General features: G+C 32.9%; 3 protein-coding genes and 1 non-coding gene across 4 annotated transcripts; 1 reads left to right on the top strand and 3 right to left on the bottom strand.

The window, feature by feature from the left end:
• Nucleotides 1-4865: 4865 nt before the first annotated feature.
• Nucleotides 4866-6851, bottom strand: LOC133036102 (uncharacterized). The gene has a single exon (XM_061112587.1). It carries the CDS (start codon nt 6849-6851, stop codon nt 4866-4868), a length of 1986 nt encoding a protein of 661 aa, XP_060968570.1.
• Nucleotides 6852-7153: 302 nt separating this feature from the next.
• LOC133036396 (small nucleolar RNA R71) lies at nt 7154-7260 on the top strand. Its single transcript, XR_009687055.1, has one exon. It is a non-coding gene; the product is annotated as a small nucleolar RNA R71 (small nucleolar RNA).
• Nucleotides 7261-14243: 6983 nt separating this feature from the next.
• Nucleotides 14244-17723, bottom strand: LOC115709128 (uncharacterized). The gene is made up of 5 exons (XM_030637163.2): nt 17175-17723; nt 15826-15862; nt 15497-15733; nt 15359-15406; nt 14244-15090 (listed from the first exon to the last, which is right to left on the bottom strand). Exons 1-5 carry the CDS (start codon nt 17474-17476, stop codon nt 14593-14595), a joined length of 1122 nt encoding a protein of 373 aa, XP_030493023.1. The 5' UTR covers nt 17477-17723; the 3' UTR covers nt 14244-14592.
• A 6222-nt stretch (nt 17724-23945) lies between these two features.
• On the bottom strand, nt 23946-24362 carry LOC115710417 (uncharacterized). Its single transcript, XM_030638781.2, has one exon. It carries the CDS (start codon nt 24360-24362, stop codon nt 23946-23948), a length of 417 nt encoding a protein of 138 aa, XP_030494641.2.
• Nucleotides 24363-25481: the final 1119 nt, after the last annotated feature.

Below are 25481 nucleotides of genomic sequence, written 5' to 3' on the forward strand. Positions count from 1 at the left end.
TATCATTTAACAAAAAGTAAATAAAAATGAACATAAAAGATAGAAATGAGCAATACTACCATTACTATAATCACTAAATAAAAATATATAGAAAGAGCATGACTAAGTCTATATATATATTTGGTATAATAGCATAGATAGTATAGATGGAAGAAGAACATAAAAATAAAAGTGGAATATGAACTTGCATTACTCAAATAAACATTACAACAAAAAGTGAATCAAAGATACAAAATAACCTCACTTTGCATATGGAATCATCCCTAACCTTCCAAGGAAGATTAGGCCATTATGCTAATCATTCTCATAAAATTTCTAAAGAGAAAAGATGAGAAGAAAAGTTGAGAGAATTTTGCTATAGTTTTTCTACACTAAAAATTACACTCCCAATTACTAAAATGAGCTCCTATTTATAGAGCCATAAAAGGACTAAAAATAAATAAATAAAAATTTGGGATTATAAAATAAATATTAAGATTAAATTTGACATTTCAAATCAAAAATAAAATTAATATTATTTTTGTTATCATTGTGATTTTGACTTCTACTCTTTGGATGAAGGTTGAGTGTGGAAGAGGAAAATAGGGTTGATGATGACCTAGACTTATCATCATTGCATCACATGCTTTGGAAGAGACAAAATTGATGATGAGCTTCATGGGCTAGGCTTAACCTTTTTGGGTTGGGTTGCTTTGGACTTCAACAAAAATGTCATTTTTTTCTTCATTTCTTTTCAACTTTGCTCCTTCCTCTTTCTTTCAACAAAAATACACTTTAATTCCTACAAGAAAGACATAAATTGAATCAAAATCAAATATTTTCATTTATAAAATATATTACAATAATTTCATGAAAATATCAATTAAAACTCAATTTATTTTATCATTTAAAATAAATAAAAGTGTATTTTTTAACCACTAATCACAACCCCCAACTAGCTTATTGCTAGTCCCTAGCAATTCAAGCGGAGAAAAAGAATAATCGAATTGAATAAACAAGTCAAATCACGCAAAAATATCCAAGCATTTTCAAAATATTAGTAGAGAGTTAAAGATTGCTATCAGTGTTATTTCAGTTGTAACAACAGAGTTGTGTGTGTGTGCACCAAACTGTATTTATTTTATTTCAAGTCTTAACACAAATAGTATCGAAAAATCTCAAAAGTGTAAAGGTCTCAACTCCAATTTTTTTCACGGGTATTGAAAGTATTTATATTGGAAGGGTGACACTCTTTGGAGTTGGAAATGTAACCATTAACGCACAAATGAGAGAGGATAAACTTTTTAGGATAAGCAATTTGAACAAATATTGATCACAAGATAGACATATCAAACCAATAGAATTCAAATGACAAACAACCTTTGGGATTTACATGAAAAACTCACAAAATAAAGAGCCAACTAACTAACTAATAAATAAAGAAATATAATAACAATTTTTTTTTTCTTTAGAGAGACATGTGATGCTTCTCTTTTTTTTTTTTTAATTAAAATAAACTAACATGATTTTTTTTTTTTTTAGATATGGAAAGAATGGAGGTAAATAGAAATAAAATGATATTACTTTTGCTATTTTTATTTTTTTTTAAAGATGGAGACTACTTGAAAATCAAAATAAAATGATGTTGCTCTTGTTCCTTTTTTTTTTTTTTTCATTATATATATTTTTTTGATGATTTTTTTTTTTTTACTTTTTTTTTTCTTCTTCTCTTTTTTTTTTTTTTTTTCGACAAGAGACAACATATAAAAATAAAGATATAAAGAAATACAATAAAGTTACAAAGAAATAAACACAAAGGCTCTTTTGACAATAAATTAATCCCTCTAGTAAATGTCATGTTTGAAATTCCAAAAGTTTAACTTTACCAACTCAAATGATCAATGAAAGTTCAAAAAGTTATTTTCTCAACTCTCACAACTCACAAAAAATGAAAAACTTTACACTCAAAATTTTTCTTAACTATATGTGTTTACAGCCATTTTACCACATGTTTGGAAAGTGCACAAAAGAACTCTGAAAATCACAACTTGGTAACAAAATATAGCAAATATTGACTCAAACTGTAATTTTACTATCATGCTTGGATAATTTTGAAAAAAATTGACTTAAAAAATTCAACAAGACAATTATAATTCTCTAAATGAACGCTCACCAGAGCTCACCACCCCCAACTCAAAATTAGACAGTGTCCTCAATGTCACAAAAAATATGAAATGAAAAAGATAGGGAAAAGAGTACACCTGATCGACGATAATATGCACGGGGTGAGAGTGGAGATAACCTGATAACAGTAACCCAAAACAAACATAGAAAATACAAAAATACAAAAACACAAAACAAAAATAAAAATAAAATAAAATACTATAATATATAGATAGGGAAAATAAACATTTCAGAGTGTATAATCTGGGTCCTCAAGAAGGACCTCTTCAACAAGGCTCACACTCTCAATGTAATGTTTCAGTCTCTGGCCATTGACTCGAAAAATTCTCCTATCGGTTGGGTCCTTGACTTCAACAGAACCGTTGGGGAATACTTGTTGCACCACATATGGACCAGTCCACCTCGATCTCAACTTACCGGGGTGGAGATGCAAACGAGAATCGTACAAATGTACTTTTTGATTCGGCTCAAAATGTTTTCTTAGGATCTGTTTATCGTGAGCAACTTTCAGCTTTGCTTTGTAGATCCTAGAATTATCGTAAGCATCATTTCTCAACTCCTCAATTTCAGACAATTGAAGTTTTCGGTTCATACCTGCCGCACTTAGATCGAAGTTCAGGGCCTTAATAGCCCAATAAGCTTTGTGCTCAAGTTCGACAGGTAAATGACATGCTTTCCCATAGACAAGTCGATAAGGAGACATCCCAAGAGGGGACTTGTAAGCAGTGCGATATGCCCAAAGTGCATCTTGAAGACGTGTTGACCAATCTTTGCGGTCGGGATTTACCGTCTTTTCAAGAATGTTTTTGATCTCCCTATTAGCTAGCTCAGCTTGACCATTGGTTTGTGGATGATAGGCATTTGCAACTTTGTGAAGTACACCGTACTTTCGCATAAGAGCCTCAAAAGATCTGTTGCAAAAATGAGTGCCTTGATCACTAATGATAGCGCGAGGGGTACCAAACCTCGATAACACATTTTCTTTTAAGAATTTCACAACAGTCGCGTTATCATTATTTCGACAAGGTACTGCCTCGACCCATTTTGAAACATAATCCACAGCAAGAAGGATGTAAAGGTAACCAAAAGAAGGTGGAAATGGTCCCATAAAGTCTATCCCCCAACAATCAAATACTTCAATGACAAGAATTGGGTTCAAGGGCATCATGTGCCGACGGGACAAGGAGCCTAACTTTTGGCACCTTACACAAGAGCGACAAAAATCATTGGTGTCTTTGAACAAAGTGGGCCAGTAAAGACCGCATTGTAAGATTTTTGCAGCGGTTTTCTTCACAGAAAAGTGACCACCACAAGCATCATTGTGGCAAAAATTTAGCACACTAGACACCTCATCATCGGGAATGCATTTTCGCATAATCTGGTCGGGACAATACTTGAATAAGTATGGATCATCCCAAAAGAAATTTCGCACCTCAACCAAGAATTTGCGTTTGTCTTGTGAACTCCACTCAGAAGGGAGCTCACCAGTTACTAAGTAGTTAACAATGTGCGCATACCACGGTAACTTAGTAACAACGAATAATTGTTCATCGGGGAAATCATCATGAATAGGTGGGCCATCAGCGGGATCACTAAATTCAAGTCGGGACAAGTGATCCGCGACTACATTTTCAACACCTTTCTTGTCTTTGATTGTTATGTCAAATTCTTGCAAGAGAAGGATCCACCTTATTAAGCGTGCCTTAGCATCCTTTTTGGAAAGGAGGTACTTAAGGGCAGAGTGATCGGTGAAGATCGTAATAGGTGATCCAATCAGGTAAGCTCGAAATTTGTCAAGAGCAAAGACAACGGCAAGCAACTCTTTTTCAGTTGTGGAATAGTTCATTTGAGCACTATTAAGAGTTCTACTTGCATAGTAGACAACAAAAGGTTTCCCCTCCCTTCGTTGTCCAAGAACAGCTCCAACAGCAAAATTACTGGCATCACACATGATTTCAAAAGGAAGACTCCAATCGGGTGATTGAATTATGGGAGCAGAAGTGAGTGAATTCACAAGTGTTTGGAAGGACTCCTCACACTTTGGGGTCCACTCAAAAGTAGCATCTTTGGCTAGGAGGTTGCATAATGGACGAGAAATCATTGAAAAATTCTTTATGAACCTCCTATAAAAACCAGCATGGCCAAGAAATGACCGAATGTCTTTGACAGTCTTAGGGGTAGGAAGTTTAGAGATGAGGTCAATTTTAGATTGATCAACCTCAATCCCTTTTTCAGAAACAATGTGGCCTAAGACAATTCCAGAAGATACCATAAAATGACACTTTTCCCAATTAAGCACAAGACCTTTCTCGATGCAACGTTTTAAAACAGCCTCAAGATTGAGAAGGCATGCGTCAAAAGATTTTCCAAAGACGGTTAAGTCATCCATATAAACTTCCATGGTGTTTTCAATCATGTCACTGAAAATACTCATCATGCATCTTTGGAAAGTAGGCGGTGCATTACACGGTCAAATGGCATACGCCGGAAAGCATATGTTCCAAAAGGACAAGTGAAAGTGGTCTTCTCTTGGTCCTCTAATGCAATCTCAATTTGATAGTAACCTGAATAACCATCGAGAAAGCAGTAGAAAGGATGACCAGCTACGCGCTCAAGAATTTGATCAATGAATGGGAGCGGGAAATGATCTTTACGGGAGGCGGCATTCAATTTTCGATAATCAATGCACATGCGCCAACCCGTCACGGTTTGGTGGGAACAAGGGCCCCTTTGTCATTTTGGACAACAGTAACCCCTGATTTCTTAGGTACTACCTGAACTGGACTGACCCCATTTGCTATCGGCCACGGGTAAATGATAGCAGCATCAAGAAGTTTTAACACTTCATTTTTCACCACTTCTTTCATTGGTGGGTTCAGTCTTCTTTGAGGGTCCCTTCGTGGGATAGCTTCTTCTTCCAGATTAATTCGGTGGGTGCAAATTCGAGGGCTAATACCTTTGATATCAGCAAACGTCCAACCTATCGCAAGTTTGTATTTTCGCAGTAGCTCGAGTAACTGCAATTCTTGAGAAAGTTGAAGGTCGGACGAGATGATAACTGGAAAGGTTTGGCCATCTCCCAGAAAAACATGTTTCAAACCCTTTGGAAGTTGGTTCAGTTGAACATTGGGAGGTTCTTCGGCAGAAGCTTTTAGCGTTTCCCTCTCACGAGGTAATGCTTCAAAGTGTGGCTTCCAAAATTTCTTCCCTCTGTTTTGTGTGTCCAATTGATCAACGGTAGCAAGAGCGGACTCAACAAAACTGGGATTTTCATTTTCAAGGCGTGAGAGGAGTTCATCAAGATTAACGAAATTTCTTTGCAATTGAATCTCTTCAGAAACAAGATTGTCAATCATGAATGTTTGATGACATTCTTCATCCTCTTGAAGTTGTTTCCCAATGTGAAAAATGTTGACCTCAAGTGTCATATTTCCAAATGATATTTTCATTAGACCATTACGACAATTGATCAAAGCATTTGCAGTGGCAAGGAATGGTCTTCCAAGGATGATGGGAATCTTGGATTCCATGTTGACCACAGATTGAGTATCCAGAACAAGGAAGTCCACGGGATAATAGAATTTCTCAATTTGAACAAGAACATCCTCAACGATACCCCGAGGCTTTTTGATAGAGCGGTCAGCAAGCTGCAGCACAACAGATGTTGGCTTCATTTCTCCAAGACCAAGTTGCGAGTACACAGAGTAAGGCATGAGATTCACACTCGCGCCAAGGTCAAGCAAAGCTTGGCTGACTTCATGAGTCCCAATTTGGCATGAAATGGTGGGACAACCAGGATCTTTGTATTTTGGCGGTGTCTTTTGTTCGATCACCGCACTCACTTGTTCAGTCAAGAAAGCAGTCTTCTTGACATGGTGCTTTCTCTTAGCAGTGCACAAGTCCTTGATGATTTTGGCATAAGCTGGCACTTGTTTTATGATGTGAAGCAAAGGAAGATTAATCTTCACTTGTGTCAAGTGCTCAAGGAGTTCAGCTCGGTTTTCAGGAATTTTCCCAACAGGTCTAAGAGCCTGGGGAAATGGTACTTTTGCTTGACCATTTATCGGTGCACTGTCAGGGGCAACTTTTGAATTTGAAGTAGTGGTTTTGATGGATGGATCTTCCAAAGCTTTACCACTTCTTGTTGTGATGGCGTTAACCCCTTTAACGATGGGATCATTAGAGGTGGAGATTTCAGCCATGTGTTGCCCTTGTGCATTAAATTGAGGCTGGGAAGGAAGTCTGCCTTTCTCAGAAATAGCCAAGGATGCGGTCAATTTTGAAAATTGACTTTTTATTTCTTGGACATCTTCCTTTAATTGGCGATTGATTTTAGCTTGTTCCTCAATGAATGCATGAATAGTGCTTTCAAGGGAGTTCCCTTGTTGTTGAGCATTGTATTGAGGCGTAGGATATGCCTTTGGAGGTTGAGCTTGATGCTCATTTCTCCATTGTCCTCCAGATGTTTGAGCTTGGTTAGAGTTATCTCTCCAACTGAAATTCGGGTGGTTTCTCCAACCAGGGTTGTACGTATGGGAGAATGGCTTGTTATATTGCCCTAAGGCATTGCATTGCTCCTCATGAACCCCCTTCATTTCTTTGTAAACTAAGCAGTCCTTAGCTAAATGCCCATTTTCTCCACAAACGAAACAAGGTTCGAGTGGTCTGGATTGTGCTTGGGCAACCATGCACCCTTTTTGGCCATCTTTAGTCGTAAGGATTTCAATTTGCTTTTTTAAAGATTCGACTTGGGCCTTTAAGCTGTCCTCTTCCCGAAGTTGGTAAATCCCAGCTGGTCGATTTCTGTTGGTGCTTTCAGCAGCACTTGGACCAGTCCATGTGTGAGATTTTTCGGCGAAGCTCGATGAGAAACTCAAGAGCTTCTTCGGGTTCCTTTTGAAGGAACTCACCGTTGCACATCATTTCTACGAACTGGCGCTCACGACTTGTGAGGCCTTCATAGAAGTAGCTGACGATGCGCCAACTCTCGTACCCGTGGTGTGGACACTGACTTAAGAGATCTTTAAATCTCTCCCAGACTTGATAGAACGTTTCATTGTCTTTTTGGGAAAATGTTGAGATTTGTCTTTTCAAACTGTTGGTCTTATGGACAGGGAAATATTTAACAAAAAATGTTTTGGTCATTTCTTCCCATGTTCCGATAGACCTAGATCTCAAAGAATACAACCAACTTTTAGCTTTATCCTTCAAGGAGAAGGGAAAAAACTTTAAGCGTGCAGCATCATTGATGGTTGCTCGGTCATAAAAAGTGTCAACAACTTCCTCAAATTCCCTAATATGCACATATGGATTTTCAGTTTCTATTCCATGAAAAGTTGGCAAAAGTTGAATAATGCCTGGTTTGACACCAAGACTTGGCATATTAGGTGGAAATATGAAGCATGATGGTATGGAAGTTTGGGTGGGGTGAAGGTAATCATTAAGTGTTCTCTGTTGTATTTCATTATTATTATTCATTGCGAAGGGATTACCGATTATCGTGTGAATGGGAGAAGGAGTAGTGGATGGATTGGACGAAGTTTCACTAGAAGTGGTTTCGTCAGAAGAAGAGTTACTCATCCACTCTTGTTTGCTTTTTTTTTTTTTTTAAAAATATATTTAATTTTTTTGTTCAACTTGTTCCCAGGTTACTTTGGAGGTTTTTAGAATGGTCCTTCACAACTTACTAGAACTCCCCGGGGTTACCAGGTAAGTGTGAAGGGTTCACTAACCTTTTCGACCAAAGACCTTTCTAAGCAAAAATGAGTTGCTTATTTTTGATAAAACAAGGTTGTTTTTGTTATAGTAAATAGCACAAAAATGTAATATTACAATGATTAACACAAAAATGTTCCCAGGCCAATTGGAAAGGTTGCCAAGGTACCGCTTCGTCCCAACCTTGCCTAGACAGAACCGAGGTTCCCAGGTAAGGTGGAGGGTACACTAACACAAACTTTATTTAAAAACCAATCTTTCTAGACAGAACAATCTTGGTTTGTGTCATATACAATATTACACCGTTGTACCAAATACTAAGCGTTTTATGAAGAAGTTTTTATAACTTACTTTTTTTTTTTTTTGTATTTTATGATTTTTTTAGAGGACTTAAATGCTATGAGTACTAAGAAAAAAACAAATAAAACACTAATGAAAAAAAAAATAACTAAAAGATAGTATAAACAATCACACTAAACAAAAATTAAAGTAAAAAAATAATAAAAAAAATAAAGGGAATAGACTTTTTTTTTTTTTTTTGTCAAGAAAAAAAATTATACTTGTAAAACTAAATACAAGAAGATGTTAACTATTTTTTTTTTTTTTTCAAGAAATCATTTCTGATAAGGAAGATCGGATAAAACCGCAACCTTAGAGCATACTTTGAATTCTTGGTAATTTTTTTTACAAATATTTACACAACATAAGACAATATTCACAAGAAAATAAAATATAACAAAAAAAAAAGTTACTAACCTCTTGATTGTAGATTTCACTAGCTTTCGAAAAATTACCTCCCCGGCAACGGCGCCAAAATTTGTTTAACGCCCAAATGTGACTTCCACTAGCGGTGGTTGTAGTATAGATCGGGCGGTCGATTCCACAGGGAGGTGATTATGGACAAAAGCGTTAGTAGAAAAATAAAAACAAAAGGTTAATAATAAGTGATAGTAGTAATAAATGATTTTGTGGTTTTTGTTTTGGTAATAAATATTAAAGGAAAGCAAATAAAGGTGTAATCAATAATAAAAGAGAGAAAGGCTTCAAGAATCATCCATATGCTTGTTTAGCTATTTTGTACCTTTGATTCACTAAGTTGACACAATGATGTAACATTAAAGTTCATTATATTTTGAGTATACAAGTTCTTAAAAATAAAAGAAATAATTTAATCTTATGTAGAACCTAGAAATGACATTATACATCAAGCAATAATGCAATAAAAGATTAAATATAAAACTAAACATCAATATTATTTTTACTAAATAGTAACACATAGAAAGAGCATGACTAATCCTATATATCTTTAGTAAAAATAATGACAAAGAGATGGAGATGAAGGTGATAGTGAAAGAAATGAACATTAATATTACTTTTATTAATTTTTGGACACATAGGGAGAGCATGACTAAACCTATATATCATTTAACAAAAAGTAAATAAAAATGAACATAAAAGATAGAAATGAGCAATACTACCATTACTATAATCACTAAATAAAAATATATAGAAAGAGCATGACTAAGTCTATATATATATTTGGTATAATAGCATAGATAGTATAGATGGAAGAAGAACATAAAAATAAAAGTGGAATATGAACTTGCATTACTCAAATAAACATTACAACAAAAAGTGAATCAAAGATACAAAATAACCTCACTTTGCATATGGAATCATCCCTAACCTTCCAAGGAAGATTAGGCCATTATGCTAATCATTCTCATAAAATTTCTAAAGAGAAAAGATGAGAAGAAAAGTTGAGAGAATTTTGCTATAGTTTTTCTACACTAAAAATTACACTCCCAATTACTAAAATGAGCTCCTATTTATAGAGCCATAAAAGGACTAAAAATAAATAAATAAAAATTTGGGATTATAAAATAAATATTAAGATTAAATTTGACATTTCAAATCAAAAATAAAATTAATATTATTTTTGTTATCATTGTGATTTTGACTTCTACTCTTTGGATGAAGGTTGAGTGTGGAAGAGGAAAATAGGGTTGATGATGACCTAGACTTATCATCATTGCATCACATGCTTTGGAAGAGACAAAATTGATGATGAGCTTCATGGGCTAGGCTTAACCTTTTTGGGTTGGGTTGCTTTGGACTTCAACAAAAATGTCATTTTTTTCTTCATTTCTTTTCAACTTTGCTCCTTCCTCTTTCTTTCAACAAAAATACACTTTAATTCCTACAAGAAAGACATAAATTGAATCAAAATCAAATATTTTCATTTATAAAATATATTACAATAATTTCATGAAAATATCAATTAAAACTCAATTTATTTTATCATTTAAAATAAATAAAAGTGTATTTTTTAACCACTAATCAACTGGTCCACGTATTTTGGGCGAATTCTGGAGCAACAACTCTCTCCTTCTTCTTTCTCTCTTCCTTATTTTTCTCTCTTCTCTCAAATTTTAAAAATAATTTCGCATCACGTCGTTACTCGAATAAGCCTAAAAAAATATCATTGCGATCTACTCTTCAATATGAACACTTTAAGATGTGTGAAGCATATAATTTTTTACTATTTCCAGAAAAGAAACCATTTACTTACTAATATAGTAATTAGTTATTGTTTTATAAATTTTTTTAAATCATAGTTAATATTCATTTTAGAATTATACTAATTGAATTATATTATATTATATGATAAATAATTAGCTTTTAAAAAATAAAAATATACATAAAATAATCGGTATATAAAAATAATACCTTGTTATATTACATGGAAACTGATTAATTTTGGCAATATTTTTCAAAGTTACCTAAATATATTTTAAATTATCAACATTGCTACTAAAAATAAAAGAGGAGCGATATTACTGAATGAAATTTTTGGATTGAGTTGCGGACTAGATCGCCCTCTTTAAAATGTTTGTGGCACTGCCCAAGAATGTACAAGTAATCGAAATTTTTTCAGTCATCGTATACTGTATCTGGAACACCACTGCACTTTAGCGAATCGTTGAATACACTCTCAGAATATGATATCACAGATGAAGTTTTCAGAGAAAACTGTATTTTATTTTTTCAGTATGTAAAAAATGTAATTCTCCTGTCAAAAATAAAATGGTAACAATTGTATTATATAGATATTAATGGATTGCACAAATAAAATGGGAAGAATAACGTTTTTCCAATCGTGGATGAGTTGTTAAACATGTCCTATAAAATTGAGACAATTAAGTATTCAATTTTAATTAAATACATTTCTCAAATAAATAAAATAAAAATAAATATTTTATTAAATAAATTTTATGTAAAAAAAAAATAAAGTGTCACACCACACCAACCAACCAGCTCAGATTGGATCGGATCAGTCGGATGAATGGCGTGTGTTAAGTGTTAACTCAGAATTTCATTACAATAAATGAGACATTTTTGTAACTTCGAATAATAACTTTTGGTTGAAACTATAAAATATTAATAAATAATAACAAATTGGCTGACATGATATATTTACGTAGTTTTGTAATTAAATTAACATTGTGCACGAGTTAATGTTATTTTTGAATTTTTTTGTATTACAGAAGTACAATACTTAAGAAATGTAAGTAATAAAAGATGGATTTCTTGTAGGGTGATTGTAATATTCCAAAAAAATAATTATGAATAATTAGGACTTATTATGTAAATATGGATTAATTAGGGTGCAATGAGGAGGATTATGATTCTATTAATTTAATTCAGCGTGAATTATGAAATTTTACCATAAGTAGATAAAGAAGTGTAATTTATTAATTACTGAGATTTATTTAGAATATAAGGGCATAATGTGAGTTATTTATGGAATAAAAATATTTTTAAGTTTGACGACCTTAGAGACTCGATCAGAGGCCAAAAATGACACAATGGATTTAGTTAGTAATTTTAATGAGATTATTAAGGTAAGTTGATTTTAAAATTACTGGGGTACTTGGGATCGACCAAATACCTTAGGGTTAGAAATTTTTTAGTTGCTAAGAAATGTTGAAATAATCATTTTTTTAATTAATTAATTGTTTTATTATTATTCTTTATTTCTTTTTTGACTTCTCTCTGTCAAAAATTAGTTCCACAAGCCTTTAGTAGCAGCTAGGAGTAAGCTAGCTTGAAGAGGAAACCTAAGGTAAGGGTTTAGTATTTTTCTTCCATGAAAGCTTTGGGTTTGAATGTTGACTTTGCTTTCTATAGTTGTTGGAGGTTTGGTAACACTTTGTTTTTGTTTCTGAGTTAGTTTAGAAGTATTTTTATCCTTATTTAATAGATTTGCTTGTTGTGGGAGGTGAGAGTCAAGTTAGAGTTTTTAAGCTTAGAGCTTGATCTCTCTTGGCAACATTTGCTTAAGGGCGTGATTTAAATTCTTGTCACGTAGAGATTGTTATATGGATGTTATATGATTGTTCTGTAAAGTTTGGAATCAATTAGTTAAGTTTTGGTAAGGTTTTGAGAAGTTGAAACTTGGGGTTTCACGTTTCCTATAAAAAACAACATGCCATTTTTCGGAAAAACTGCCTACTATTTTCCCTGCTAGGAAATCCCAAAAACGGCTTGTTGTTTTATAAATGGCTTACCTTTTTGGTGATGTTTAGAACACTTGTTTTTCATGTTTTCTCAATGTTTTGGGGTATTGGTACCCTTGTATCGATAGGAAAACTTATATTGATGAATTAATGAAGTGATTAATTGATCTTTTCGTTGTTGTGACATAGGGCCTGAGATCGTTGATCTTTCTCCATTCAGGTCAGCCGACACACCTGAATCAAAACCCGAGGTAAGATAATTATATGTGTACCACATAGCATGTCAATATACGATCATGATCGTTTGTGAATCACTTGGTTATGAAAGCAAAAAGACGGTCATTACCGTTATGAAACCTATTTGTTGATTATCTTAGGAGATAACGATAATGACATTTGAACTTCAATCATTGTTAGGTTTCTTACTTGTCAGTTATCTAATGAGATAACGACAGTGACATTTAGATTGAAACCATTGTTAAGTTTTCTACTTGTCAGTTATCTCATGAGATAACGACGATAACATTTGAACTGAAACCATTGTTAGGTTTCTTATTTGTCGGTTGTCTCATGAGATAATAGACATAGCAGAAGGAATATCTTAAAATTGTTGTACGTTGCTACTGAAAATAAAAGAGGAACAATATTACAGAATAAAATTTCTAGGTTGAGTCGCAGACTAGGTCGCTCTCTTTAAGACGTTTATAGCACCGTCCAGGATTGTGTAAGCAGCTGAAATTTTGTCGATCGTCCCCAGGATAAAACAACCCAATCATCGTACACCCTCAAAATATGATATCACAGATGGAGTTTTTAAAGACAACTGTATTTTATTTTTCGATATGAAAAATATGTAATTCTCTTCTTTTTTTGTCGAAAATTCACTTATTTTGTAAAAAGTTTCAACAACAACTTCAAGAGCCAAAGACACAAGCAACAACCTCATCCAAAAATGGCAACCTTTTCCTTTCGACCCAAACGATTTCAGCAGCAAGACTTCTAGCTACAACCGCAATCATCATATAGTTCTTCCTCACAACAACAACAACATTAAAATTAAATTTTATCCAATCCTTATTGAGGGGGCAACATGTAGTGGTACAAAATAATTTGGAAATACTCTGCAAAAGGGGTAGAGATCAAGTTAATGAGATTAGGTAAATTGGAACTAATATGGGGAACTCAAGTTAGTTAATCAATTAAATCTTATGTATGTTTACTCTCCCTAGATAGTGAAGTTTTTGAGAAAATAATATTAATAAAAATAGGTTGGAAAATGAATGAAAATTTGATTTTCTTGTGGATATTTTTGTACATAAATAAATTTAGAGTATGGGGAAGAGGAATAGAATTTTGGATTTTTATGATAATTTAATTTGGAGAGGGATATGGGAGTAAACATAAGGTGGACCACTCAATGAATAACTAAATAAAGTAATATTTGCATTTATGCCCTTGTTGTATTTTTAATATAAATTGCATACAAAACTGAAGTATTTTTGTAAATTCCTTTTGTTATATATGCTCCTATATTCCAAAAAGAAGTAATAATGTAATAGTGGCATGTTCAATTCAAATCCCTAGTTCTCTCAAAAAGAAAAATTCAAATCCCCAGTTTAAAGAGAAAATCAAAAAGTATGAAGAGGAAGAGCTTTATGTACAATGGTTGTATGGCTAGGAAGCTATAAAGAAAAGCTTTCATGAGTGAGCCAAAACTAAACCTCCTCGTGAAGTCCCCATCAAAAGCTTTACCTTTTTTCTTTTTCTTTTTTTATTGAAGAAGACATGCATAAATAACTTAATGGGGTAAATAAAAATTGTTAAATTTTCAAACTTTAAGTAATGTTTATTAACAATGAAATTTCATATCATTCCCTTCAATAAATAAGAAACATAAGAGGTTAGAGTTCTTTCCACTAACAAATTAACAATCAAGAATAACAAATCCCACCTTATAAAGTAAAAAAAAAAAACTCTACAAGCCATGAAAGAGTTATTTTAACAAATTACAAAAACAACATGAAACACATTCTGAAACCATGACCCTTTTTTTTTTCACAAGTTAGATCCCATATAAAATGTTGTCGTTTTCCCCCCTGTTACTATTTTTTTTCTGTTCACTTTACCCCCAAGAACCAAACTTGTACCAAAATTTTCTCTCTGTTTTTTTCTTCTTTTTTTTTGTGGTTTTGTTTTAAGCAGCTCGAATTCTATCCAACCAGTCAACACTCTTCCTTCCTTTTTCTAACTGTTGGTCAACACTTCTCCTAGATTTCTCATGGTACTCTACACTCCTTCTTGACCTCTCCATCTGATCAAATGAGAGTCTATATTTTTCTAGCTTGTCAATGCTGCTAAACTTGTATTCATTCAATTTTAGCTTGTCGGGAAGCCTGTCCACACTCTTTCTCGGTTTCTCCCTCCGGTCAGTACTCTTCCTTGGAGCCTCATAACAGTCAGTACTCCGTCTGGAATGTTCGACACCACGATCTGTGCTTCTTCTTGAAGTAAACCGCCGTGAAGGAGATTTCTCTACTGTTGATATGAACTTCTTGAGATGCCTTAAATATTCTGGATAGAGTTCCAAATCACAGTGGTTTCCTCCTTTGAGCCATAGTGGTTCATATTTCTCTTGACAGAGTTCCCAGAGTTGCTTTCCGTGAGAACAATCAACAACTTCATCCGCTGTTCCCTGCAAAATGATATCGAAAAGAAGCTCACAGGTATAAGATAGTGTACAAAATGGGCAAGTTTGGAATGTAACTTATAAAATTGAGAGAACCGAGTTAAAAGGAAAGCACAACATAGTATGGACATTCGATGTTAATGGTGGGCGTCTTAAAATCATGAATGTAAAATCATAATGTAAAAGTAAGCCGACCGCCATAACATTTTTATGAAAAATCTATTATGCAACACAATAAGGAAATATGGTAGAGAATCAAACTACAAATACTTACATGTATTACGAGTACAGGACACTTGACCAGAGGGATTTTGTCAATGTTCTGCATATCCACAAAAACCAGGTTTCAGATACAAACCGCATAAGAGCTAAATGCTACTGAATGAAATCTACCAAAGAATAAGATTTTGACCTTATAGATATCAAACCAATAAGTGCGCTTCACAGGATACATGACTCTTAAACCTGAGAGAATGGGACTGTGCAGAACCGCAGCTCTTAGTCGAGGCAAACGAGAAGCAAGATCTACTGTAGGTCCACTTCCAACAGATTGACCATACAGGACTATGTCTTCTTGCTTAGCACCATAAGTCTCTTCAAGACACTTGTATGCAGCTTCAATATCTGCATAAGTATTCTGCTCACTTGGCTGCAGAAAGGAATATACATCTACCTTAGCAATCGGTTAAATATCAATAAAAAAGACTACAACAATAAGACTATTGTTCTTGCAGCAATTACCTTTCCTGATGACTGCCCATATCCAGAGTAATCATATCTGCATAAATTTAAGTGAGGAGAATAAGAATTGCATTCCTGTTTGTTTCTTAGTCAAAATATTTACAAGTACATTTCTTCGGTGCTACTGGCAAAGATTTGAAATAAGGAGCCCACATAGTTACAATTAAGCATAGAGCATTCCAAATTCGACACTTTCAACACTGCATTATCAGTTTTTGCCTTACAATAAGCAATAAAAATTCTGAAAGCAAAGCTAGCATCCTCTGTTGGAAGGCCTTGCCCGTGTTAACATGAGATTTATTAACTTGATACTAACTGTTGGATCTGATTTCCTATAAGAGTTTATGAGGGCTTTCATAATCAGCAACATGATTTAAATTTAGAGCCTTATTATCTTTTACCGTTTTGGAGATCAGCGACCCCATTTGACGCATGGTTAAATTGTGCAAGGTTCTCATTGAGACGATGAATATTTGAGCGAATTATACAAATCATGAGAAGGAAGTTCATAAATTTGTTTTGCTCCATACTTGGTACATTCTTATGTTAAAAGGGACTTAAAACTCATCCACAATACGAAAAGTTTGTCTTTACCTCTTACAAAGGCAACTCTACCTAAGAACTCAACTAACTTTCTGCCTCTTGCAATCTACCAGCTCCAACCATCTAAATTTAAGTTCACTTTTCATCTGTATTCTTTTGAAGCTTTGCTCTGCCCATTAAAGCTAAGATCTCAAAGTTGAAAACAGAAGACAACCAATACACGTCTAAATCATACCTGTATCTCACATTAGTGTCTAATTACCCAACTTTGTTAAATCAGTTGATCCAGTTAGTGTAACTAGCGGATTAAAAGGGTTCATCAGAAATTTCCAACCTTTATCACTTCCCAAAATTGAAAAACCAAAAAGATCTATACAAATAACATCAAATGATTCAAATTATGTGATGAAAACGTGGTAGATCTACAGAAAATCCAAAAATGGGGAGGCACTTCATTTAGCTAAAATCAACAATTTAGAAACTTCTGGATATTATGAAACAACCCAAATAATCATCAAATGAAAAAAAGAAAACATTAAAACCAGCCAAAAGTTGCATTTTGAAAATTCTGATTCCCAGAACCCAGTAACTTAAGCTCAAAAGTATTCCTTCAAACGCAAGATTTCCTTATAAATACCAGAATGGTAATGTTAATTTAACAAAATTTCATTTAAAAACACTCCAAAAAACGATGAATTACATCTCAACACACACAATTCTATGTTTAGAAACAAAATCATCAGGAAAAAAAAGTAAGATAGGAATTAAGAGAGAAAGAGAAAGAGGTGGATATAAATTGAAGTTACCCCAAAATATTGATACGCAAGTGGATACTGAGCTCGACGAAGAGCTCATACATTTGACCAATATCAGCAGCGTTGCCATGAGAGTAAAGAAGCGTGGAAGTGGCCATTGGATAACGAATATAAACAGCCACGATCTCCGTTCCCCGGCGAGTTGGAAGCTTCAAAACGTCAACGTTTTCACGGTGTGGAAAAGGGTCTAAGAGCAAAAGTCCAGTAGTTCCATCTGTAATTACCTTATAGGATGGCGGGTTTGGTGGAAAGAAAGCGAATTTTGCAGCCATGGATGAAGTAACACCACCCATCTTTCTCTCTCTTATTTCTCTCTCTATAAATCTTTTGGGGTTGGAGAATCAAAGGAGCTCAATAGATAACATTCCTCCTTATTGTCTTTACTAAACTAAAAACTCTCTCTTTTCTCTTCACTCTATGGAGAAGAAGAAGAAGAAGAGTATCTTTGCTTGGAGTTAAAAATGGGGAACTAAGAAAAGAGAAAAGAGAAAGAACCCTCCTTTATTGTAATCCATAAGTTTCTTTTTCTTTTTAATATTCCAAAATTATTATTTTTTAAATAAATGAATAAATAAGGGGCCAATAAATAAATATAAATAAAATATTTCTTCTTTTCTAGTGGGCGAATGATATCCTGCCCACTTAAACAGTTTGCCCTTATAGACCATTGTCAGCTCACGTGTTGTATTATTGTCCTACAATTTTTCTTTTTTTTTTTTTCAATTTTTTGCAATATAGTCCTCAAACTTTTCATTATTCTATATTTTATCTAAGCTTCTAGTATTAATAATCTTTTATTAGATACTTTACAAGTACATGTACACAACAGTATATCCATGTTATTAAAGATGGTTAGTTAGGACTTAGGAGGAGAGCATGTGATCTTAGAAAATGAATTTACAATACATTAGTAGCTGGGGGCATATTTGCAATGAAGTGAAAATTTAAGGGTATTAGGGAAACTCCAATTTTGTTTTGTAATAGTTACACACTCTGTTACAGGTTGTCCCATTTTGCTACTCGTGTCTCTATGTCTCTCATGACTCCCAAAGCCAAGGCCTTCGACAATTTATAAAGACAATTTTGTCCTCAGCTTGTCTTGTAACAAGAAAAAGAATTTCTTTTAATTAGTTTATATATAGAAAGTGTGAGATTAATTAAATGCAAAAGATAAAATTTGTCGAAATAAGATTGAAAGGAACTGATCAACCAATGATATTGTTGTCTTTAAATACTACTAGCTGATAGAGATAGAGATCCAAATCGAATATTAATGTTATGATCACCAGCCACACGATTAACAAGATCAAACGGTGAAGACTGAATGATGTACTTCATGATAAATGAGACCCCTTTTCAATAAACAATATTGGTTGCAAAATCAGTCCCTCTTCAATGTGTGTATAGAGATATTGTGAGTGAAAAATCAGAGCCAAAGTTTGCAAAAAAGACCTCTAATGAAAAAAAAAACAAAGTAAAAAGTGAATAAGAGAATCTATTAGTGAGAGTTATTCTTCCAATGCATGGTTGTTGTGATTATGAACTGTGGATCATGTGAGTGAAAGGTTTTTATTAGAGAAAAGGACTACGAATTAACATATTCTATGGGTTGTAGTTGTACTTTAATTTTGTACATAAATGAAAATATATTTTAAGATTATTGAAGAGAAAAAATATTGTGAAAAACTTAGGTATAGAGATAAAAAGTGAAGATTAAATAGGCCTAGTTATTGTGCATTAAATGGTAACAAAAATATGAAGAGGATGCCATTAGTGCATAATTAATACATAATTAGCTTGTGAATATTTTAGATGAACCAAAAAAGGGGTGTAATTTTTTTAAAAGGAAAACAAAATATTGTTATTAGGTATAAGTAGTGTCTTAGTCCAATATTTAGCACCACTTAAAGGTAACATCTTGTAAAGTTGTAATAATTAGTAATATTTTATAATATTTATTAAATTAAATTATATAAAACTCATACATAAATTGTGATATAACACTTAAGTGCGGGTAATTTTTAGCATTTTTATATATTTATAGGACAAAATATAAGTGTTGTAGCTTAAAAAAATCCCTCAAATTAGGGGGCTAGAGCCAGTAGTTAGTGGGTTACAAGTTGGGTTAAGTACTATCCATATTAGAATACTTTTTAATATATAATAGAAGAAAAAGAAAAAAAGATAAGGGTTAAAAATTTAATATGATGGGATTTGTGTGGAATGTGAAAGCCTAGAGCACACCACCACATGTACACACACATACATATAATACACCTGCTCATAAGAATGTGAGGAGTGTTGTTGGTGATGTTCAAGACAATTCTCTTGAGAAAGTGACTCTCTCCACATGACTTCCTTTGGCCCCTTCCCCTTGTTCCTTATACACATACACATATCCTTTCTTCATCTTCTAATACCATTTTAGATTCTGTGTTTGGTAAAAATTATCAATTGGACCATCTGTTTTGTTAAATGATAAAATAGACCATATATTTTCGAAAATAGTAAAAATATGACCCTAAGCTTAATTTTTAACAATTTTTTTAATATAATAAACTTGAATGCAATTCTTAACACGAACAGATACAAAAAATGTAAACAGTTTTGTCATAACACTTTTAAATTAGATTATTATTAAATTTTAGTTTGACAAAAAATCAGGATCTTATTTGTACTATTTTGAAAAATATAGGGTTTATTTTGTCATTTAACAAAACAGAAAGTTCAATTAATAATTTTTATTAAACACATGATCCAAAATAGTATTTATTTTTTTTCCACTTCTATTTTTATTTTTCCACACTATTGACTCTCCAATATAGCCATGTCCCAATGGTCTTCCTTCCCCAAAAAAGTGGGCAAAATCCACATTTCAATGCCTTTGATTATTTTTTCTTCCTTTCATAATCATAATTTAAACAAAATAATAATAATAATAATAAGGTGGGGCTGAACTTAAGATCATCCTCATATTATCTAGCAGTTTTAAATTTTATTTATGTCATTTAACACCTATCTAAATATGCTTTGAAGTATAATAAGTTTGTCCTATAATTACATATTGTAATTTTAAAACAGCTCGACTAGTCGGTAAATAAATTTCAACCAATAAATATAGCTATTGGTCAAAGTTGGAAGTTTACAATACACACTGGTAAAAAAAAATTATAGATATAGTAAAAACTTGGCCCCAAAAATACCACCCACCTAATTTTCTCCAATGTTCAGCACATACAAATAAAATATGTATATAAACTAGGAAGAGTTACACACCTTTTAAAAAAAGTGTTATTTCATACACATATTTACGGCTACATTATTTAAAAATATTTATCAAATTTACAAACCAACAATAAATCAAGCAACTTTCATTCAAAAGAAGAAAAAAAAAATTAACCCAAAATTAGTCATAATTCAGCATTAATAGTACTTCTAAATTTTAGAATAGAGCATGGACACTCATAGTATCTAGCACCACAATAAAATGTCCCTTTATAATAAGTTAGCAATTTTTTATAATGTTTATTAAAGTAAAACAAATAGGACTTAATATTGAGTTAAATCAATAGCGACTACTCACAAGAGTACTAAGCACCATGAGTGACCTTTAACATTTCTCTTTCGGGATATGTTAGGCTAAATCTAAACCCTTTAATATTTAATTAATAAATAAAAATTTAGATTGGGAGGATGAATAGGATTAAACTGGACTTTTCTTTAGCATGTATTTAATAATATAACATAGAATATTAATTTACCACTAAACTAATTTGTTCGTTACATAATATTTTAGTTCATGTATATCATTGGCTAGATAAGAATTTCATCTTTGTTTCATAATTATTTATCATTTACCCATAAGCAACCAAAAGAAAGAAAACCATTACCATCCTATTATACAACACAAAATGTTAACCATTGAATTCTCTTCAAATCATTGCAATGAGTTAGTTTTTCAAGGGTTGGTATCAATTTGGCTGTTTTTTCTCAAGTCCTAAATGCTACAATTAAAGTAGTCACTTATGTATATCAAAGCAATACAACTCAGCTATTCACATTAATGTATCCAATACCCTAACTTCAACAATTAAAGGTTGTTAAACTGCAAAGAATGTGGAGGTCCCAAGCAAAAACATCCCATCAGTTTTTAAGAAAAAACAGTATTCATTTTGGCTAGGCATCTATCCACAGTCCAAAGTTGGTTAAAAAAAATAATAAAAGGTTTTGCCAATAGAAGAAATAATGATCTGATTTAACCCCACTCATCATTACACAGCTATGGCAGTTGTAAAGAGAATGAAAGCAATTGACTTTACTTTGCTTCTCCAAACAATGACACAGAAGACAACAGTTGAAACAAACACAAAAAGTAGATACAACTCACAAATCTATGACTCATCATGTATCATTCATAGTCCTTTAGAATTCTGCAGCAAGAGTTAAAAAATGTCATGTATGGCACATAGAAAGAGATGATCATGATAGTACAGCGGTCAAAGTGACTTGTCAAACAATAGATCCCCTAATATCTCAGTTAGTGGAAGAAAAAGATTTTCTTTTTTCCTATATAGGAATCTTTTGAAAAAAATTATTGGAAGTTTGGACTGGTTTGCTTTTGTTGCGTACGAAAATCAGTTGACATTTATAACTGCAGTGGGTGGAAATTGAATGTATAATGATACAGAGAGATTAAGAAGAGTACTTGTTTAGATGAATTTGATGTTTGCAGAAAAGGAGTACTGTTAGTAAGTGTAACAACCGACCATTAGAATCATTGCCATGCCAGATTCTATTTTCAACCATTTGAAGGTTCAGAAAACTATCTTATTCAACTCAGTTGTGAGCTACTGAGCTAAGCCTGAGACTCTTCTTTTAAAGGGGATTTAAGATTTGGCTCAAACGAATATTTGACAACTATAGAAGTGAGTGACAATGGGCCTCAACCCAATTAAGCCATTTAGAAATAAACCATGTGGTGCCCCCCCTATGTGTCTCTTGGTGAAAATGAAGCAAGTTCACACACAAATGGGTTATAATTTCGACTGTTAATTAGGATTTTTATCTCCCGATGTACCAAATTATACCCCTGGACTTTTAAGGTTGTTAAAAATGACCTATGAACTATTGAGATTGTTGGATTTAAAGACTTTTGTCTAATTTTAGTAAAAAAAGTCTAATATGGATGAAAGTTCAGGAGACGTGATTTAGTATATGTCAAAATTTGAAGGGCATGATTTGGTAGATATCAAAATATAAAGAGCATGATTTAGTACATAAACAATCACTGAAATAGTAAAATTGAATGAAATTAAACAAAAGTCCTTAAATCTAATAATCTCAATAGTTCAGGAAGAATTTTTAACAGCTAAAAAAATTCAAGAGACATGATTTGGTACATGTTAAAGTTTATGAGGTAAAAATCCAAATTAGTCTATAATTTCTAACAAAAGATACACAAGGGATTACATGAATCACGAAGTGAAATGGAGGACAGGAGAGAAAAAAACTTACGTGGCTAACTATTACTATTCACAACCTAAAGCCCATTTCCACTTCGAAATATAGTTTCAAATGCAGAAGAAATGCACAATTTCAACATTGAATGTCATCTATAGATAGCAACCAGTATACAAAACTTAGTTATAAATGATCCTAATAATCTCTCTTTGTCTCATATTTGCCAAACTGAATCTGGGAAGTCAGGTCCAATACATTAACAGAGTTTGCTAGTCATTCAAGTACATATACAACTCCATTTCAATATTCACAATAATTTTCAGTTTTCACAGGAGGGGGAGTGATGAAGAATAAATCACACAGCCATTTTGTCCACAACAGTTACAGCAGTTAGTGATAAGATATGCTGGACTACACAAAGACTCTAAGCTACAAAAGTTAGGCCTAATCTTTTATTCAACAAACTATTCCATAGATGAACCTGGACGCCGAACAAACGCATTCTACATAATTTTAAACAGCTACACAAGGAATGAAGCTATGTTTTTTTTGCAAGTAAAGTTAGCACTGTAAACAAAGATTATTACTTATTAACTCTATAGGAAAGAAAGACCCTAGAACAAAAGAATAGTCCACAAAAAATGGTTTCAAAAGGTTAGTTACTCCCAACTTATTCTTCTAACCTTGGTTGCCCACCAAGTGGTACTTCCATCGTTTCTATACTGACTGTCATCATAAGAAAACATTCACATGTTACAGTTCATACAAATGATCCTCTATACATTACTCAACAATGAAGGCAAACATGCTACTCATTGGCTGCTTCATAACTATAAAGTGTGCATATTAAACCAGGTTACAGTGGAAGACTGTCCCAATATAATACATATCATATCTCAATAAATTCTTTAGATTATGAAAAATTAGGTATTATTGTGTGAGACTATAAACTAATCACAGTTCAAACCTACCCTTGAGAGTACATAATATGAATCTAAGAACAACAAAAATGCTTAACTCAGTGTATAACGAAGTGGTTTCATAATTCAATACATGAACTAGACTTAAAACAAATCATAATATACTGTAATGTTAAAAGAATCTTATAACTCTCATTCTAATCTCAATTATTTCCGCACTATATTTCAAACCAAAATTCTGTAAATTACTAAATTCTAGTTCAATCTCTAAATTCAGATGCATAATTCGAACTTGAGTTAAAAACAAAAAAAGAAATAAGCTTCAAACAATTTTAAAATAAAACACCAAGGTTTAACTTAACCCTAAACCTCGCAAACGACTTCAAGTTCTTGCCTTTCGACGAAGACGCTTCCGAAGCTTCTTATACTTATGCTTGTTCATCTTCTTCTTCCTCTTCTTCTTGACACTATCAGCCCAAACCGTCCGCGAGTCCTCACTATCAACCCCGTCGATCTGGTCGACCCCCAATGGTCCAGACCCAGTTGAGGGACTAGAATTTAAGCAATACCCAAATGGAAAACTGGGGAAAATAACCGAGCATTTATAAGGTTCAATCTCAACCTTGTCATCGCCCAAACCGAAAATCGGGGAAACTATGAATTCGGGTTTGGGGGCGGCGGAGTGGGTGTGCTGGGAAGCGAGAGAATGGTCTGATTTTGGGACCAGATGGGTATTTACGGATGTGAGGAATCGTAATGAGGGTTTGCTTTTGGCGAACTTTTGCATGAGGTTCGCCATTTTAAGACGATCAAGAAGAGGCCAGAGATAATGAGAGGCTTAAAGAGTGATGAGGTCACACTCTCATAAATGGTGGATTCCGTCGGAGTCGAGGCTTTTGTTTTGAGATGTTCCGGCTAGTGCGAAACACAGTCGAGGGTTGTCGCTATGGTCTGATTATTACAGAGACGATGTCGTTTTATATGAGCCGTTTGATTAAAGACGACTTCGTTGTCTCTTAAACGCCACAATCACAACTAGGGGTGGGCATCATCCAATATAATCCAATTGAACCGAACCGATCTAATCCAATCCAATTATAAAAAGTTTGATATCTAATTATAATTGGATTGGATGCTAAAAGTTGGATTCTAATTGGATTGGATCGGTTATTGGATGTCAATCTCAAAATCCAATTAAAAACCAATCCAATCCAATTACATTTATATATATTAAAAATTATTTATATAATAAGAAATATTTATTATATAATAAATATTTATTAGATTTTTATTAGATTTTTTTTTGTATGTTAAATTTGTAACACTTGATTGTTTAGTGTATTTATTTTCATGATGTTTTGTTCTATTTTATTACTTAGAAATGTTATTGTTTTATTTATTTAAATATTTTAGCTACAATACACTTGTAAGAATAGTATATTTATGAAGTATTAAACTTAAATAAAAAGTGATACTTAGTTTTTTACGTATTTTTCTTTATATTGTTAAGCTAATATTGAAATTTAAGTGTGTAATTGGATATCCAATTATAAAACCGATCCAATCCAATTAGTAATTGGATTGGATTGGATTGGATTTTGAGGTCTAATTGGATTGGATCGGATGATAATTTTCCAAATCTAATTACTAATTGGATTGGATCAGATGAAGAAAAAAAAGTTGGATTGGATCGGATGCCCACCCCTAATCACAACCATAGCCCTCTATAAGTAATCTTCTTTTTTCTTTTTAATTGAAAGTTTGCTATATTATATATAATATACATTTCTTTAATAAAAAAGATGCAATTTCATTAACACAAGTTACTTAAAAGTATATTATGTAAATTATTCGGAATCATAGAATTCGAATAGGTATAATTAGTATTTAATTATGAAGCTTTAGCCACTAATGAATA

This window comes from Cannabis sativa, chromosome 3, assembly GCF_029168945.1.
Source record: "Cannabis sativa cultivar Pink pepper isolate KNU-18-1 chromosome 3, ASM2916894v1, whole genome shotgun sequence".
NCBI classification, from domain to species: domain Eukaryota; kingdom Viridiplantae; phylum Streptophyta; class Magnoliopsida; order Rosales; family Cannabaceae; genus Cannabis; species Cannabis sativa.

Coding starts and splice junctions, on each gene's coding strand:
- LOC115710417 (XM_030638781.2), bottom strand. CDS start 24,362: ATGGCGAACCTCATGCAAAAGTTCGCCAAAAGCAAACCCTCATTACGA.
- LOC115709128 (XM_030637163.2), bottom strand. CDS start 17,476: ATGGGTGGTGTTACTTCATCCATGGCTGCAAAATTCGCTTTCTTTCCA. Junction 15,734..15,825: donor ATGGGCAGTCATCAGGAAAG/GTAATTGCTGCA, acceptor TCCTTTCTGCAG/CCAAGTGAGCAGAATACTTA. Junction 15,091..15,358: donor GTCCTGTACTCGTAATACAT/GTAAGTATTTGT, acceptor ATCATTTTGCAG/GGAACAGCGGATGAAGTTGT.
- LOC133036102 (XM_061112587.1), bottom strand. CDS start 6,851: ATGGTTGCCCAAGCACAATCCAGACCACTCGAACCTTGTTTCGTTTGT.